Source organism: Podarcis erhardii, assembly GCF_964252035.2.
Source record: "Podarcis erhardii genome assembly, chromosome: 9".
Taxonomy (NCBI): Eukaryota; Metazoa; Chordata; class Lepidosauria; order Squamata; family Lacertidae; genus Podarcis; species Podarcis erhardii.
In genome coordinates, this window is record NC_138512.1 from 34,946,458 (window position 1) to 34,965,704 (window position 19,247).

The following is a 19,247-nucleotide window of genomic DNA, read 5'->3' on the forward strand; positions in this document are numbered from 1 at the left end:
TGCTACGTTTCTAAACTTCAGTCCATGGTTGTCATTACAGTTTTGTTGTTGTTTTTTCTTTATAAAAAAAAGGACAGTTATGTTATTTGGGTTGAGGAAAGGGGTATTATGAAAACACTAGTGTGGTTCAGAAAAGCAGTAACTTCACTTGCTGATAATTGAATAATCACTCCATACACTTCAATGCTTTTCAGCTAACTCTGGGACCTCCCTGGTGAATAATATGCTACTAAAGACTCGTGGCTGGTGCATACTGAGTCTATGATTTTCTGATATGCTGGGATTTTCTGGGCCTGGTACAATATGTCTATTGGGCCCTCTCTACCATTCACAAAAGAGGTACAAATTTGCATAAAATTTGCCTATGCCTTGGGTGATTTGCAAATTTATATATTCTTTTGCAGATGAAGTAGAAGGTACAAAAACAAATCTCCCAATTAATCACACACAAGTAAGTTGTTTGATAGACAGAATGTTAGGAGGTGAAGCTTTTTCCATAATTGTATTTCTATATTAGAAAATGCTCAAACTTATTTCTCCCTGTCACAGAGCTGCTAAAAGTCAAGATCCCTGATCTTTCTCCAGTCCAACCCTAAACCATTCAAAGAACTCCAGGTTTCATAAGTTATATTACTTTAGCTCTTTCATAAATTGATCTTAGACTGGCAATTCTTCATTCAGTGAAAGAGGCATTGTATTTTACATTGCTTCTACAATCAACAGCCCCCTTTAAAAAAGTAAAAATAAAAAATCTACCAAGGAACTGGAATGCAACTGGACTACACAGGGCTACTTTGTGGAGGTGATGTGACCCAACTTTCTCAAGCAATACTTCCCCACTGCAATATGGATATACTAGTGATGGCTTTTATTTGCACTTACATTAACAGAGCATTTTTTAAAAAAAGTTTACATACACACAACAATTTTGCATGTGTTCAAAGCATGTGAGACTGTGCACATGTGCATCACTGCGAACCTGTTGTTCAGCTTCTGCATATCTTATTTTCTTTTGACTGCATATCTTCATGCACTGATGACAGAAAATTAAATAGTGAGGGCAGAGATTAGAAGGTATATTCAGGACATCATTGATTCATACAGCCAGACAGATTGTTACAGAATTTTTTTTTAGATACTGTAAAGATTGCCCTGTTTTAAAGATGTCTCTGTAGACATTTATAGCATTTAACTTAATAAAGTTTTTTTAAAAATTCCATGGAGGAAATAGCTCTATAGCAAGTCTTTAGCTTTATCTGCTGTCCATTCCTTAACTTGTAACTGTCTAGAAAATGAAATCTGACTTTAGTAGGAAAAAAGCATATATAAATTAACCATAACTTCAAGCTGCACAGGCAAAGAAATCCATGATCTGTATACCCTTTTTTGTGTGCATTGTATGTAATTCAAAAATTTACCAAACCATTTGTGTGCCAATAAAATTGCCATTAAGAGCTAACTTAAATTCTCTTTTTTGGATATGAAAAGATTTTTTTACAGAGCCTCTTATAGTTTTTCAGAAATATTACAGTCATGAATGAGCAGGTTGTTAAATTAAATATTCCCTTTACATGATAGTTTTAATTGTTTAATTTGGATTATGATGAAGCCTAATAGATTTTGCTTGCAGGTGGAACAGCAACATTTGGGCTAATTAAGAAACATTTTTTACCATATTGACTATCACACATTATCTTTTCATTACCAAATTTTGCATTCTGGCATCTCCCAAGGCAGCAGCTTTTCTCCAAAGTCTAAAACCCTAAGGGGGCTGCCTTAACCAACAGCTTTAGTTGTTATAGACTACATACGAGTTTATATTTAAAACAGCTGAATCAAAAAGCTCTGTAATACATAATAAAACTCAATAAAATATATAACATTTGCAAACCCATTAAAGCAAGTATACATTAAAATATTTAGCCTTAAAACACAGATAAAATTAGTAAAACTTTTAAAACAAGTATAAGTATCTATTAATTGGTCAGGGGTTATATTCTCTAGGTTTGGCTTTTCTCCCTTCCATTAGTAGACAGAAATTGTTGGATACCATCTCTTGTGTATATATAGAATTGATTCTGTACATGTGGTGTAAGTGCTGTTTAGAAGTTTTCACAAGTGTATTAGCAAAATACACAGAGTAGTTTTCCTAGTTGGGCAAGTCAAATACTGACTAGTTGGTACTCTTGCCCCACCCTGCAGATACTGCAGGCAGCAATGTATGACATCTAACACTAGTACATATTTGTCCTTGATTGTCCTGCCAGAAGAAGATGAAACCTCATTTGCTTGTACAGTGATACCCACTTCCTGAAAAGTAGAAAAATGCAGGAGGAAAAAATAAGGCAATAATTAGTTGAATTGTGTTTCAAAAGGATGAATGGCATTCCAAAAGGAAACAAAGTAGGTGGAGGTGCAAAGGTCATTTCAACTCTGGACAGTAGCAGTTATTGTCTGTAGAATAGTAAAGGCCAGTGAGAAAAAATTTGCTTGTGTTCTGAAAAAAGAAAAAAGGTCCTTTATTGTCACTTAATAAATTTCCCTTAAAAGACAACAAAAACTACTCAAGTCACTTCTAAATTTAAAAAGGGAATGCATACAATTTCTATCTTTAAAGCCATGTAATGGGTGGTTTTGAAATGTAAACCAAGCTTTTATATCAAGTGATCAGAAGAAGCTATAATTTGTTGCATATTTCATCTTTATAACTAATGGCAGCTCAGTTACATTTGCCAATGGAGACTTGATTTCCCATTCACTGATCTTTCAAATGTTAATGTGCAGGCAGTATGTAATGTTTGTTTTCAGTACCAGAACTCAACTGAGCTCAGAATCCTTCCACAACCTGCCCTCTCAGGTTATTACATTATAATTGAGATGTGTGCATGTCATTTTGCAAGAAGTTAGAAGTTCTTGCTAATCACAAATGGTAGTCAGAAATCTTTGCTGAATCTGCTTAGAGAGATCTTTCAGTAGATTCTGATCTACTTCTTCTCACCTCTGATTTAAAGCTTTCTCAAAGCAGCATATCTCACTGCATACCCAGAAGAATTTAGATAAGAGCTGGAGCACACAACCTGCAAGTCACATGTGGCCCACACAACCTCTTTTTGGTAGCCCTCAGCAACATTCAAGAAAAAAAATCATATTAAAGCCTTAAATATTTATTCTTTGTGTCATGTGTTGTTAATGAAATCACATTCATATGTTTGTGTATTAAATTTGTTTTAAAATTAAATCTATTAGGTCTATTTATTGTGTATTTAATTATATATATATATATAATTAACTATAGGGACGCGGGTGGGGCTGTGGTCTAAACCACAGAGCCTAGGGCTTGCCGATCAGAAGGTCGGTGGTTCAAATCCCCGCGACGGGGTGAGCTCCTGTTGTTCAGTCCCAGCTCCTGCCCACCTAGCAATTCGAAAGCATGTCAAAGTACAAGTAGATAAATAGGTACTGCTCTGGACTTCCGGGTTGGCGCCTCCGGCAATGGCTGAGCTCCTCCGATCGGGAGGAACTTACTCCGTGAAAAACAGGGTCTGACTGCCACGGCGAAGGCAGAGACCCATTGAAATCACAAGCGGGAGAAGCTTGTGAACCTGGGATTCGGCTGGCACCTTTTGCGCCTCCCCTACTCACGGGGAAACCCTGTTTTGGGGATCTGGAGCGACGTGGGGTGAGTGGCGTGGTGCTTTGAATCGACTGCTTCTTTCACGGAGTGAAGCCGCATTGCTGTTGCTGGAGAGCGCTGACTTTTTCCTGTGGACAATTGGATTTTAAACAACTACCCGTGAGTAGAACGAAAAATTGGATCTTTAAATACCTTAATTTGGCGCCGAAGTGGGAAGGTCATAAACAGGAAGTCCGCCTTCCGCTTTTGTAAATAGACTGAAGCAAAGACGTTACAAGCTAAAGTCTTTGAAAGCTTTTGACAAAGGATTAAATCTCCATCGGTTAAAAATACAAAACCCCCCTTGGAAGCAGGTGAAGAGGGGGGAAATTTTGAACTTAGTAAGCCTGCAGGAGTGACGGGAAAATCAAATTACCACAGCTCCAAACCTGGGAACGGGCTGCCAGATGACGTTTGGGGAAAGTTTATTGACAGAACGTATTTGACAGCTAGCTAAAATAAGAGTAAGATACTGTTTCCATTGTCCTCTTCTGCATTTAAAATGGAGGAAAAAGTAACTGAAAATCGAAACTATGTTTATTGCTTGAGTTGTGCTTGAAAGAACTGATACAAGTGGAGACTGTTTCCCTCTAGAGGGAGCCTTTGAAATTGTTATAGGAGTGTAACTGGGAGGTCTCCAGCTTCAAGATAAGGATTCTGAGAACCAGAGATTGACCTTGGACCATTCAAAATGTTGATAGGAGAAGTTATTGTGACTGCATTATGTAAGACAAACTATTTGCTGGAAGAGCTTCATAAAAAGACGGATGACATGACTTTTAAAATTGATAATGTGGAACAGAAAGTGACTAATTTGAGACAAAAAGCGAGCACCAACACAGAAATAATTCAGGACCTGGCACAGGAACCTACTTTGGCAGAACAAATGGTGGAGGAAAAGGAGAAAGTCGTTGTTTTTGAACCTAAAATAACACAAGCGGGATCCTTAGTTTTACAGAAGCAAATTGAGGACTATAAATTGAGGCCTTTTATGATTGAATCTAGAAAAAGCCAGATTTTGAGGATTGGATCCCGGCTTGGACTGAAGAAGGAAAGTTGGAAAGATCCTTCTATCCAGGGATTAATTGACTTTTGGGACATGGATTTGGAGGAGATTGAAGTTTTGGGGGCCTTTGGATTTGGAGGAATCTTGAAATACGTCCTGAAACACTGTATAGACCCTAGCTTCAACTATGGAAATTTGGCTGAACTGTCCAGAAGGAATAAAAGTATTGTTAGGATGGAGTTCTCTTGAGATTTGCTCTCTAGTATTAAAGAATATGAAGAAGATCTGCAGAAGGGACCTGGAAAAGAGTTAAGAGCCTCGGACATAAGATCTCCAGGTTGATGGACTATATGGAATTGACGGAAAGGACTGGCAGAATCCGAAACCAGGGAGAGGAGTTGATGGAAGAAGATTGAAAAATTTAAAGTTTATATATATAAATATTGCAAAATTAATGAGTGATAGAAAAATGGTGGATTGATATTTTATGGATTTAGCAGAAATGTTATAAGGAGTTAAGCATATATAAGTATTTTAGTTTTAATGTTAAAATAAGGTTAAAAAAATATGTTATTTATAATATGATAGAGAATAGAGAAAGATGGAAAGGATTTGCTGAAATAACTAGTAGAAGTGGAATACAAAAAGGGAGGTGAGAGGAGGTCGAGGAAACAAGGGAATGAAAGAAGGAGTATCGAAAAGGGGGGATGTTTGTTTTTTTTAAATAGTTTTTGTTTTGTTTTATTTAGGGTTAGGGTTAGGGAGTGGGTTTGGTTTAGTTTAGTTTAATGTGTTTTTGTATTGTTTATATATTGTATTGTATTGTCTTTTCTTTCTTTTCTCTTTTGTTTTTTCTCTTCTGTTCTTTTTTTCTTTTAAAAGTAATAAATATTATTTTTGAAAAAAAAATAGGTACTGCTCTGGTGGGAAGGTAAACGGTGTTTCCGTACGTTGCTCTGGTTCGCCAGAAGCGGCTTAGTCATGCTGGCCACATGACCTAGAAGCTGTCTGCGGACAAACGCTGGCTCCTTCAGCCTATAGAGCAAGATGAGCACCACAACCCCAGAGTCGTCCGCGACTGGACCTAACGGTCAGGGGTACCTTTACCCATACCTTATAATTAACTATGTTGTGTATATTAAATAATACTGAATATATGACAAGCACTTTAATTTATGATACAGAAATTTAATTCATTGTGTGGCCCATGGATTCTGTGTCGAAGTACTCTTGCCGCCCACTTGGTATGAAAAGTTGGACCATCCATCTCTGCATATAGCAGTTCCTCTACCAGATCACTTTTCAGACTTGAAGAGCTTTAAAAAAAGTGTGTAGACTTTGATGAATGTGACAAACGTTTTTCAGGCATGCACAAACCATTGTGTGCACCACTTGTTTTACTGTGACTAATACAGGCATAGGCAAACTCGACCCTCCAGATGTTTTGGGACTCCCCTCATCCCTAGCTAACAGGACCAGTGGTCAGGGATGATAGGAATTGTAGTCTCAAAACATCTGGAGGGCCGAGTTTGCCTATGCCTGGGCTAATATAATTAAAGTTGCACAACTTAAAGTATTGAGAGTGTTCTGTAAGAAAGGCAGTAGAATCTCCCCAAACTCAGTCTGAGCCTCAGAGATACTCAACATAACAAGGATGAACATCAACCAGCTTCGGTGAATTTTTATTTGAGTGTTGTGCTGCTGCTGTTTAGTTTTTTAGGGGATTATTATTTTAATATTGCTGTAACATTGTAACTTTTTATTGGCTGTAGGTTTTAGTGTTATAAGGTGCCTTAGATATTTTTTTAAAGCCAAAGCATGCTGAAAATATTCTTTTTCTGCCAGCAATATATATTTCTTTCATTGAACTTTAATGTTTTCTTCCTAAAGCTATGATAAATTGACAAGTTCATATTCTGTTTGTTTCAACATCTGGATGCCACATTGTATCCATTTTTTGCCAGCAACACTCACAAACATATGGAGGAAACTAGTAACTTCACAATGGTAAAAGAGGCTATGGAACTTCTGGCTGCCTTTTCCTTTGCATCATTTACAGGGGAAATTTAATTAGCTCTTAAACTTTTAGATTTTTTTTGTTTACAGTTTGACTGAATAACACAACTTCTCTTGGGAATAGCAAAGTTTATGAATTAACAAAAACATCAAGGAAAATGCAAAACAAGGTTTGCTTGAATACATGCATAAAATAATTTGGTAACAAATATATACCAGTACTTTAAAAAGAAGCCCTATGCATATCTCTGAGTAAAGTGATACTTACTCTTGGGTAAATGTATATAGGATTGCAGTAAAATACTTACGAAGAGAATCTGGGTTATTTTTCATTTCAAAAGAAAAAAAGCAAAGGTAGTTGTTTGTGTCCGTAAGAAAAGCCCCCCCCTCCATAATCCACAGTTGGATGATATGCTTATTTGGACCAACCAAAGTGTTACAAAATAATGCAATCTGGAACTCTTAATCATGCAGGAAAAACAAGAGTATTAGATTTAATGTTGTAGCTATGATTTCGTCTTGCAGCTTTCATTGAGTTGAGAGCTTAACCATAGACAATGTTTCCCAAATCTTAAAATTCTATTCTTGGATAGTAGGAGGACTTTTATTTTTCCCCTCATTTTGCTGCAGTCTGGAATTGTGCCACTGTTAGAAGGGCAGTCTAGTCCATAGTATTTCTTCCTGGTTCATAATATCCAACAAGACTATCATAAGACCAAACTTGATTATCTACATAACAAGGGTGTAATAATTTTATTTCACTACTTTTATCCTGCTAGTAGTTTCAGACTGAAGTGAACTTGACTGTGGGGTTAGCAGATACTGTATTTTAAGACTAGCTGGAACATTATACCAGTTACTAGATTGAGGTAGGTAACCATGTTGGCCTGATGCAGTCGAAATAAATTAAAAAATACCGTATTTTTCGCTCTATAACACGCACCTGACCATAACACGCACATAGTTTTTAGAGGAGGAAAACAGGAAAAAAAATATTCTGAATCAAATGTTGTACTAAACTATTTAATAAACAACCGGTATATCAGAATCATATTACAACCATGTAAAGTGAACAGCAGTCAACAGTGGCATTAAGAACCATCATCACTGTCATTAACAAATGAAGAGAGAATTTTAGGTTCGAGTACTCTTCTAGTCTTCTGTGAACCCCAAGAACTCATCAGTGCTAGAGTCAGAATCTATGAAGTTCAGCTGCTCACAATCACTGGCATCACTTTCTTCGCCATCTTCATATAAAATCTCATCTTCTTTTGCATCCAAACCATTGCTAATGCCACATTTTTTGAATGACTGTGCAACGATTTCCTCCTTCACCAAGTGCCATTATGTTTTCACCCCATTAAATATTTGAGGGAGTCATCCCCCACCCCCCATTGTGGTATGTGAGGTGGGGCTTACCTGGCTGCCCCCCAATATTGTTTTAAGTTGGAAGAGGAAGGGAGGGAGGGAAGGAAGAGAGAGGGGGAACTCACATTTGTGCAGCTGCCTTGCCTCGAACGGGAGCAAAAAGAGGAGGAGGAGACACAGGGACACGAGCCTTGTAAGCCGCTTTGTTTGAATTTACCGGTGAGGTGCTGGGGGATGGACGGAAGGGGATGCCCTCTTTGTCCCTCCTTCCAGCTCATTGTAAAGAAAGCAGAGCCGCTTACATGTGTGTAAGGGAGAACCATAGAGCAGGCAGACACTGAGAATCTGAATGCGCTCAGCTGTTGCCGGCTTCCCTCCCAGCGACGGAGGAGGAGAGGAGAGGCTGCCGAAAAGCCATAGAGTAGACAAGCCAGCAAGCAGGCAGACAGGCTGTGCTCAGCTGTGCCGGCTTCCCTCCCAGCGACGGAGGAGGAGAGGAGAGGCTGCCGAAAAGCCATAGAGTAGACAAGCCAGCAAGCAGGCAGACAGGCTGTGCTCAGCTGTGCCGGCTTCCCTCCCAGCGACGGAGGAGGAGAGGAGAGGCTTCCGAAAAGCCATAGAGTAGACAAGCCAGCAAGCAGGCAGACAGGCTGTGCTCAGCTGTGCCGGCTTCCCTCCCAGCGACGGAGGAGGAGAGGAGAGGCTGCCGAAAAGCCATAGAGTAGACAAGCCAGCAAGCAGGCAGACAGGCTGTGCTCAGCTGTGCCGGCTTCCCTCCCAGCGACGGAGGAGGAGAGGAGAGGCTGCCGAAAAGCCATAGAGTAGACAAGCCAGCAAGCAGGCAGACAGGCTGTGCTCAGCTGTGCCGGCTTCCCTCCCAGCGACGGAGGAGGAGAGGAGAGGCTGCCGAAAAGCCATAGAGTAGACAAGCCAGCAAGCAGGCAGACAGGCTGTGCTCAGCTGTGCCGGCTTCCCTCCCAGCGACGGAGGAGGAGAGGAGAGGCTGCCGAAAAGCCATAGAGTAGACAAGCCAGCAAGCAGGCAGACAGGCTGTGCTCAGCTGTGCCGGCTTCCCTCCCAGCGACGGAGGAGGAGAGGAGAGGCTGCCGAAAAGGCAGCAAGAGCGGCTCCTCCCGCCTGCATTCGCTCCATAACACGCACACACATTTCCCTTTATCTTTTAGGGAGGGAAAACTGCGTGTTATGGTCCGAAAAGTACGGTAACAAAAATTGTCCAGTAGCACCTTAGAGACTTCATTGGTCTCTAAGGTGATACTGGACTATTATTTTTTATTTTATTATACCAGTTTGTTCTTTTGTCCAAAAACCAAACAAACTTCATTCTGAATATATAATATCCAGGAACAAAGCTGGATGCAATGTTGTAGCTTACATGCTCTTAATTCTCCTTTTGCTTTGATCTTAGAATTGTCATTCCAATAGGGGAAGTTAATTACCCATTCTTTCCATTGCTTTCTTCTGTTCAGCCTTTCTCTTTTGTGCTTGTGAGGGCCTTAGCTTTGACCTGCACAAATATTTCCCTACCTAAATATGCTGCATTCATAGTGAACTTTTAGTGGGATTATTTCATATGTATGTTCCTATATGGCTTCCAGTATCTAGGAAAGTTTCCTTTCAATTTTGATACTGATTCATTGTGTTAAAAACTAGTCCATGGTCAAACCTGCTAATCTATGAATTCCTGGGCATCAAATGTAGTTTGAGAGTGATTTTAAATTTTAATACAATCTTGCTATTGCTATTGCTATTGCTATTGCTATTGCTACTCATGTCCCACATTGGCCTTGACACTATAAACTCTTATCCTAGCAAGTATAAAGTATGACTTCCTATTAGGCATTTCACTCTTTTATGTGGTTCCAGCAATGCTTCAAGGTCATTCACGGAAGTATTATTTTCATTGGCTCCTAAAAAGCAAGGGATAAAAATGTAAGTTAAGATTGCTGGCTGGTATTTATAGTCCTAAACAATATAGTCTCCAGTTTAACACCATGGAATAAAAATGATAAAATCAAACTGAAAGAGGGCTAAGAGCTTATAAATTGCAGCTTTGTATTCAGGACGAAGTCTTTTTTGGCTACTCGATAAATTTGCCTGCTCTTCAGTGGAGAGTGGGGATGAGGTACCATATCTGTTTTCATTTTTAAAAAAATAATTTTTATTAAAGATTTTCATGGTTCACAAAAAATGGGCATTGTCTTTTTTCAGGTCGTATAGTCCTTTTTTACATTTGATGTGAAACATTATACAGAATAAGGTGGGGGCGGAAGAAGAGTGGGAGAGAGAAGGGGGAGAGGAGATTGGGGTGGTAATATTTAGTATGTTTGTGACGAGTTATGCCAGTGTCACTTGAGTAGGTTCTCTATTCATTCATTTTATATGTATATGTACACACACACACACACACACACGTATGTATGTATGTATGTATGTATGTATCCATGCATGCATGCATATGCATATGCATACACACAAACATACATTTTAGTGAGAGAAGTTGGAGTGCTCAGGGCGTGGTTGGTTATCTTTAGTTGGCTGCAGTGAGGTTTGTTCGTGGGGGAGGGTGTTGTTGGGTAAGTTCAGCCCATATTGATGCAAATGCTGTTGGTAGGTTCTTGTTGGGCTGTGAATGTGATAAAGGGGAGCCATACTTGAGTGAAGGCATCTTCTTCTATTTGTCCCTGTGTCAGGTTCGGTCTATTGGTTAATTTTTGTAATAAGTCCGTTTTTCATATAGTTTGATACTATTGATCCGTGTTTACTTCTGACAGGTCTCTCCAGTGTCTGGTTATGATGTTTCTGGCTGCTGAGAGTAGGTGGGTTTTGAGCTCTTTATAGTGTGTGGGGGCATTATTATCTTGGAAGATGCTTAATAGGGCCAATGGATGTATTCTGCTACCATATTTACTCAAATCTAATGTGCCATCAAATTGAATGCGCACCTCAATATTTATTACGATGGATGATTTTTCAAAACTTTGAAACAAAAAAAAGGTATTTAATGCGCCATCAAATGTAGTGCACACCCTAATTTTCGTGACATAATTTGGCCAAAAAATGTGCATATTACATTTGAGTAAATACAATAGGTGGATACCATCCAGAGACATTGTTTGCTTTTAAAATATAAAAGATTCTAGGTTTCAGCAGATGAGCATTGTGTACTTTTTGTTGTTGGTTTTAAACCAGATATTTCCATCTGTTCTTTTTAGCAGGACAAACTAAGGATGTTTTCTAAGTTTTTGCTGATAAAAATGGTGAAAGTTGGGCCAGCGGATATAGTATGATATAGTATGAAACATAATATTTGTGTTTTAAAAAAAGCACAAGGGATAGATTTTTCCAAACTGTATTTTACCATACTGTATAAGGCTACATAGTACTTTGATTTTCAGTAGCTCTCAAAATAAGTGACATAGCAATTAATTATATTTTTCTTAAATATTTATTATATTTTTATTAGAGGTGGGTAGAGCTGCTTCCATATAGAAAAAAAGGTTTGAAGGATTGGGAATTCCCATGCTGGTCTCCCAAACATTTTGAATCTATGTTTTGGATGTCTTCAGCTCGGCTAGGTAGAGAACTTACCATGCATTTACCACAGTGTTCCATTATGTAGTTGGTTGTGGTGGACATAAGCCCAAACTCCTTGTGCCAGCATGACATGATAACACATTGTCATAACAGATTTGTGTGTTTACCACTGCATTGGTTAGCCACAGTTGTTAAAGTATATTGTGTGTGATAATTTTACATTTTGGTAAATCTACTCATAACGAAAACACCTCTAACCTATGCTCTGCATAAGGCACAAGCATTATTTCTATTTTCTGCCGTGATTATTCATCCTTTTGTGCTCTATTTAATATTAAAGTTAATATTTTAGTTAAAAATAGTTGCTTTAAGAGGCCATCCAGGTGTTTTCAAGAATAATTTCATAACCAATCTTTAAAGAGAGCTTTATTTTGGGAACTGTGTTCCATGCAGCATGGAAATTCAAATAAAAGCAAATAATGAATGCAGCTTTCCAGCTGCAGTATGCATGTGGATTATTACATGTGCATATAAGGAAGGGGTTGTTCAAATTAGCACACTTTCTGGTTCTGTAAAAGTACTATAAAATGAAAGGACATTGTAATTGTATTTTATTCACTGTATTGGTGAAAACTAATTGGTAGCTGTTTTTCCTACACCTAATCCTACTGACCTTTTTAATATTTTGGAAGATCAGAGCTATAGGCCATAATCCCTAGCATGCATTAGAAGTAAGCCACATAGGTTGGGAAATGGAACTTTATTTTGGCCAAAAGAAAGTGGTGTGGAAGGGGTTTCTGTCTATTGAGTCATATTTTGGAGAGTTTTGGCTGAGGGATATGCCATGTTGGGTTTGGGGCTCATCCTGCATTTCTGCCATGTATACGATCTGTGGCCTTGTGCAAGTCTTCACCTAATATAGTCTAGTGTGAGGGCAATAGAGCCAGATTGTTTTCAGCATCTTATATTCAGAAGTATACAGTCTCTGTCCATTTAGATCCTGGATCACATGGAGGGGCTTGGTTAAGTGGAGCAGTTAGGGGCAGCTTTGCATGGGTGGAATTGAAGAAACCTGAAGTGTGGTGTTATGCACACATGCTATAGATATTAAAATTATTAGAGGCACTTTTGGTAGCAAGGGTGATGTGCACAGTAAGAGTTTAAAGAACATCAAAGGAAAGTGGAGAACATGCAGCTGCTATAAACACTGAAGTACTGGTTTCCTTTTTTCCCCACCCCAGACCTTTTGGTCTTGGTGGAACCCTTAAGTGGTAGACTGATCTGGGGATAAATGGTTGGTGATAGTTTGTGGCTTTTTCAGCAAAAGAGCTGCCTTGGAATTTACTTCAAAAATAAAACTCATTCAAAGCAGTCATGTTTACATAGATCTGTACATATAGTTTGGATAATATTGTCATGTATTAAACTGCTTTTCCTTAGAAATAACTCATGGGGTAAAACTATAGCTACACATTGTTGCATCCCTCTCACTGCTCTACAATACCTTAAGCCATCCTTTCATGGCTAGTCAAATGAAAAAGAAACAGAATGAAACATAAACACTAACTCAGCAAATATTCAAGGACCTGTAAAGTAACCAAAAGCTGCTGAGCATGGGGGGGGGTGTCAAGGATTTAGGAAGCTGGTTCAAAAGGCTAAAGATCCCCGGCTGTGATCTTCCTCTCACCCAGAGAATCTGAGAACCATGTGAAGACAGTGTCCTGGTGGCCTCTGAATATATTGCACCCAAAAGAATAATCCAAACCAATTGCTCTGGTTTTAGCTTACATGTACTGGAATGAAGAAGTATTTCCTTTATTTCACTTCTGTATAATTTAACCGTTTCTTCTTGTTATTTGTGGCTGGGGTAGAGCTTAGTTCTACTGAAAATTACACTGTAGAATCAATTGTATTTCATGCATGTCACTATTAAAGATTACTGCATCCATATTAACTATACTTTAACTGGAATTGTAAAAGGGGGGGGGATACAGTAACCATCTGTTCAAATGTTTGATTATAGTTGCTTTGCATGATTGATTTGTTCTAATACTATTACAGTCAGCCATTAATAAGGTAAATCAGTGTAGTGCAGTCACTGAATCAGGGTTTCAGCACTATCAGAACTGTAATCAAATTTGTATTTATGTTCTCATATTAAACATGATTTGTGAGACTTGTAACTTAGTAAGAGATTTTTCATCATTGACAGGCAGGGTGTGTATGGAGGAAGGACTCTTCCTGCAGATATTTTGTCACTAAAGGGTTAAGCTCAGTGTCAGAAGTGGGCCCCCGAGACCTGGCATGAGGCTTGGTGCAATTGCTCCAATTGCACCTTTATCATCCAGACCTGTAACAATGGGTGTTTTCGTTTTACCACCTGCTGTTGATGGAATTGCATTCTTCCATACAAAAACAACAGCCCTGCACAAACAATGACTACTAGCCACGATGGCTACTTTCTACCTCCACTGTTGGAAGATGTATGCTTCTGCATGCTAGTTGCTGAGAATTTCAGGTGGGGAGGGTGCTGTTCAGCTCAGGTCCTGTTTTCTGACTTCCATAGGCATCTGGTTGGCCATTGTGAGAACAGGATGTTGCACTGCATGGGCCAGTGGCCTGATCCAGCATTTAAACATGCAATATGAAGTGATGCAGTTAGTATGAAAGTACTGCTTCAGTGAGAACTATGCAGGAGTTATCACAGGAAGAGCTGGAAGAATGGGATGAAATATCAAAGAGTGAGTGAGTGAGTGAGTGAGACTATACAATAGGTAATTCACACAGTCCTTTCAGTCTTTTCTTGCTGTTTTATCTCAACAATAACACTGGAATGTTGTACTGAAAAACAGTTTGCAAGCAATTCGTTTTTTGGAGATGTATTATTTGGAGAGAGAATCTAATTTTTTCTAGTTAGGGAGCACAAAACAAGTTTGCAGTCCTTATTTTTCTAGAAAGAACTCTTTTATTGTAGACAAATTGTGGTTTGCAGAAAGCCATATGAATGAGAGATGGATAAAAGTCATGTCTGCAGATAATGCAAAAAGAGTATTCCTGGAAATTTGAGATAGTCTTTAAATTTTGATTAGAGTAGTGTGATACAGGGGAAATGGTTTGCAGAAAATTTGCAGAAAATTAGCCTTGTCTCCCAGTTCCCACATTACAAGTGCTCAGTTTCCCAGACTCTCTGTAGAAGGGGAATCTCATCATTGTGAAGAGACAGGAATCATACAAGGGCATAGAGGGAATTTTACTGGCAAATTTAAAAAATGGCTTCATCCTTATTTGTATTATACTGACATGACTTTCACAGGACATCATGAATTCTAGATAGAGATTTTCAGAGTTCGCTGTAAAATGCATATATTTTTAATCAGGAAAAAGTAGGAATATTCCATGGCTATGATCCTGAGTTTGTCCTCAATGGCAGGAGTGCCCACTGAACAGAAGTCTACTCTTGTGACACTCTATGCAGTGAAAAGGGGCTGGGAAAGGCAACTGTGGGTGATTTTCCACTGCAGCCACTTATGATGCCAAAAATATTTTTAAAGGGCTTGGGGACTCTCTGAAGCAGCATGAAAGGTGGCTCAAGAGGAAGGAAGAATTGACAAAACACAGACTTGCCACTTTTTTCTGGTGTGATCGTTGCCTGGATCATGGTCTCATTTATGAATGGCAGCAACTCTTGTTTTTGAAGAACGTAGTTAGCATCCTGGGCAATTTCATTTATTATCCTTCCTTATGCTATCATTTTTCAAAATCATTCTTAAATTTCTAGTTCAACAACACATACACAGCCTCAGTTTAAAACTTAAAAACTTTTCAGATGTCTGATATGCGAATGAAAGTCATATGAAAAGTCAGTGACAGTTTGGCTGGATGGCTTATTTTCTAGTGTAATTGTTTTTTGTGTGTGTACACTTCTTTTACATTCTGTGACGATGAAATGTGGTTTCCCCCCCTCTGTAGGGTGTACCTCAGTTACCTTGTGCCAAAGCATTATATAACTATGAGGGGAAAGAGCCTGGAGATCTTAAATTCAGCAAAGGAGACATTATCATATTACGTCGGCAAGTTGATGAAAATTGGTATCATGGAGAAGTTAATGGTGTCCATGGATTTTTCCCGACCAATTTTGTCCAGATTATTAAACCTTTACCTCAACCTCCACCTCAGTGCAAAGCACTTTATGACTTTGAAGTTAAAGACAAGGAAGCAGACAAGGATTGTTTACCCTTCTCAAAGGTAAAACGCAATTCTTATATTACTGAGTGTTGTAAGAACATTGAAACATTTATTAATGTCCATATAGAAAGTTAGGTGGAATCTATACACACATAAAAAATGCTGTGAAAATGCTTTAAAAAAAATGTTTTGAAAAATACATTGAATTTTGCATACCTCACTGTTGCCACGTAGTGTCACGTTTGTATATTGCACTTTACAACACATTTAAAATGTTTTATTTGCAGCTGTGTAGCTGAGTCCTTAGTGACAGACATACATGAGCACCCAGAGTTTATACTTACTGTTTTTCTAATTTCTTTCCTACCTACAGATATTTACTTGTTCCCTTATTATTGGAAGCTTTTTTGTTTTTGTTTGGGTTTTTAAATTTTGAGAATTAATACCTTAATTTCCTCTAAGGACAATGTTTTAACTTTTATTTTAACTATAATTCAGGATGGAATTAGTTAGATTTCCCCTGCCATCAGTTCTTTCTCTCAAAGAATTCAGGGTTGTATATATGGTTTCACTCCCTCCCCACTACCATTTTTCTCTCAAAACAACACTGTGAGGTAGCCTGCTAAGAGATAGTGACAGGCTCAATGTCACCTAGTAAGCCCCATGGTATACTAAGGATTTGAACTTATCTTCCCTGTTCAAATCTTAACACATTGTATGTTATACTAAATTGGCTCTCTTTAAGAATGTTTAGAACTGGATGAAGTTAATTTCAGTTTTTCTGTTCCTCAGTCTGACCCCCCCCCAAGCTAAGTATATTAAATTATTAAATGTATTTTATTTTATATATAAATGGAAGAGCTTGGCTTTAACTTTTCTAGAACTCCAGTGGGTTGCCCTGGGAAGGAGCCATGAGAATAATGGTGTTGTTGGTTGCTTCTGTTTTAATTAATTCTCAAACTTGGGTCCCCAGCTGTAGCTGGACTACAACTCCCATCCTCCCTTGCTAGTAGGACCAGTGGTCAGGGATGAGATGGTTGTATTCCAACAACAGCTGGGGACTCAAGTTTGAGAAACAGTGCTATTCTTGATCAGGAAATGCATGTGTTCTTAAAAGAAATTAGTTGTTTAATTGCATATTTCTTTTTAATGTAGGATGACATTCTGACTGTGATTCGCCGAGTAGATGAAAACTGGGCTGAAGGAATGTTGGCTGACAAAATAGGAATATTTCCTATTTCATATGTTGAGGTGAGAGAACCATAAAAATATTTTAATATACAATATAATAATGGTAGAAAATGTAATATATACTTGCAATAAACTTGTGACTTCCTAGATAATCTTGGTGGCCAGCCTCACTATTTTCTGTGCTTTGAAATGTAGGGACAAATTAAGAGTTCCGATAAATTCAGTTATGTAACAGATACACGCTTTTATTGTGAGCTGAACTTGTCACAGAATCCATGGGTGCAACTGCAGGGCAAACAAATTGGTATTTGTTCATTGTGTATGTTGAAATCTATTCATTCAGAAGTGGTAGTGTGGAAATATTGTGGGATAGGGAGCAAAGGTGTCCGTTAAAAAAGTTCTTGAGTTTGTGTTTATTCTCTCATTACTTATGTAAAACATCACTTTTACATTTATGCCATACCAGTGTTGGAATTTTAAGAAACAAAATTATGGAAACAGAAACTGAATTGAGGAATTCCAAGAAACAAAAAAAATCAGTTCAGTTTTAAAATTGGAGGTTAAAAATACTGTAGTTTTGAACGTTTAGGTCTGTCACTGCCATCTTGATTTAAAATGGCATCCAAGCATATCTACAGATGGATAAAAATCTGCTCCTCAGTCTCAGGTACCATCTTGGTTATGATATCTTAAGAGGTGTCCAAATACATAGCAAACGAACAACTTTCCAAAATATTTTATTAATTTATTCACGAGATAACCACGAGATGGTGTGTGAGAGTCTCCTTGATCACTTTTCTGAAACACTTGCATCCCTGCTGTCAATCTCTTAGCAGGCTTATGATCAAAGTATTGACAATTATGAATAAATAATACATTGTAAGGGATCACTCTGACAATATACACGTAGAGATGGAGAATCAGCAGATAGCTCAACCCAAAATTTCCAAATAGGAAACTTTCAAAAATTTGTTTTTGAAATGACAGCCAAATGTATAGCCTTTCTTCCTCTCTGACCCCATTTCATATTGTCAGTTGCTGAGCTGCCCCAACAAACAGCTTCATGTTTTCCTTTCTTGAAAAAAAAGTCTGTAAAAAAGCAATTTTCCATTTGAAATACCAGCTTCCTTCATGTGCAAGCACAACTGATTATTCATTTTTAAATTCTGCGTGTCATTGTTTTGCAGTTTAACACAACAGCAAAGCAGCTGATAGAACTGGACAAGCCCTCAGGTTCAGCAGGAGACTCTGGGGAAGGCACATCTGGTGCATCCCACAGCAATTCAGTTCAAAAGCACACGGATACCAAGAAGAACACCAAAAAACGCCACTCCTTTACCTCTCTTACCATGTCCAACAAGGCTTCGCAGGCTTCTCAGAATCGTCATTCAATGGAAATCAGTCCTCCTGTCCTCATCAGCTCTAGCAACCCTACTGCTGCAGCCCGCATCAGTGAACTTACAGGCCTTTCCTGCAGTGCACCTTCTCAGGTAATTTTCTAGCAGTAGAATACAAAGCATATCATAGCTTTTTTTAGATGAACAATTTAAAAGGTTGTCAAAATAAGTGGAAGATAATTGTGACTGACTTTCTGAGTTTGTGCAAGCAGTCATTAATTATACATAAAGGGACAATTTTCATGCACTCCCAAAATATTATAAGCTGAAGAGAGCTGTTACTGCTCTTTAAGTAACTGAAAGGTTTATTTCAATATGAATAGCTTTTTGTTTAAAAACATGCATGGAACAAATTATTTTTTAAATATTTTGCATGAACTACTAAAGTATATGACATTTTGATTTCTTGAACAAAATGGAGTATAAAAATATCTGTCACTAGGCTGGCTGAAGATGGTCATGGGGAATACTAATGTATTTTGGGGTGGGTAAATATGAACTTATGGGAGGGTGTGGTTTTACATTGACTGGAGAGGGGTTGTGGAGGAGTGGTGTCATTACCGTGGGATATTCTGAATTACAAAGGGAATGTTGCTGGACTGCAGAAGGTAGCCATCATTTGAAGCAGGAAAAGTCCCATTCCAAACATTAATCCAGTCTTCGGGGTGATGTTCACCTCACATCCTGAAAGTAATGAAAACACTTGGACTGAATACATTGGCCCACCACTTACACTATCACTATTACAAATACTTGTAGTTCATTTTATTTTATTTTGTTTGAAGGTTTGTGGTCCAAAACCAGACTTACACTGTTTAGGAAAACCCCACTGGTTCATATGCTCAATTCATAACAG

At 38.3% G+C, this 19,247-nt stretch overlaps 1 protein-coding gene across 3 annotated transcripts in view; it reads left to right on the forward strand.

Annotated features, from left to right (window-relative positions):
- SH3RF1 (SH3 domain containing ring finger 1) overlaps nt 1-19,247 on the forward strand; it is a 49,809-nt gene that overhangs the window by 11,573 nt on the left and 18,989 nt on the right. For all 3 annotated transcript variants that reach the window (XM_081875291.1, XM_081875292.1, XM_081875290.1), the window contains exons 3-5: nt 15,588-15,863; nt 16,959-17,054; nt 18,182-18,484. In XM_081875291.1, coding sequence (XP_081731417.1) covers nt 15,588-15,863; nt 16,959-17,054; nt 18,182-18,484 — 675 coding nt within the window. The remainder of the gene's footprint in view (nt 1-15,587; nt 15,864-16,958; nt 17,055-18,181; nt 18,485-19,247) is intronic.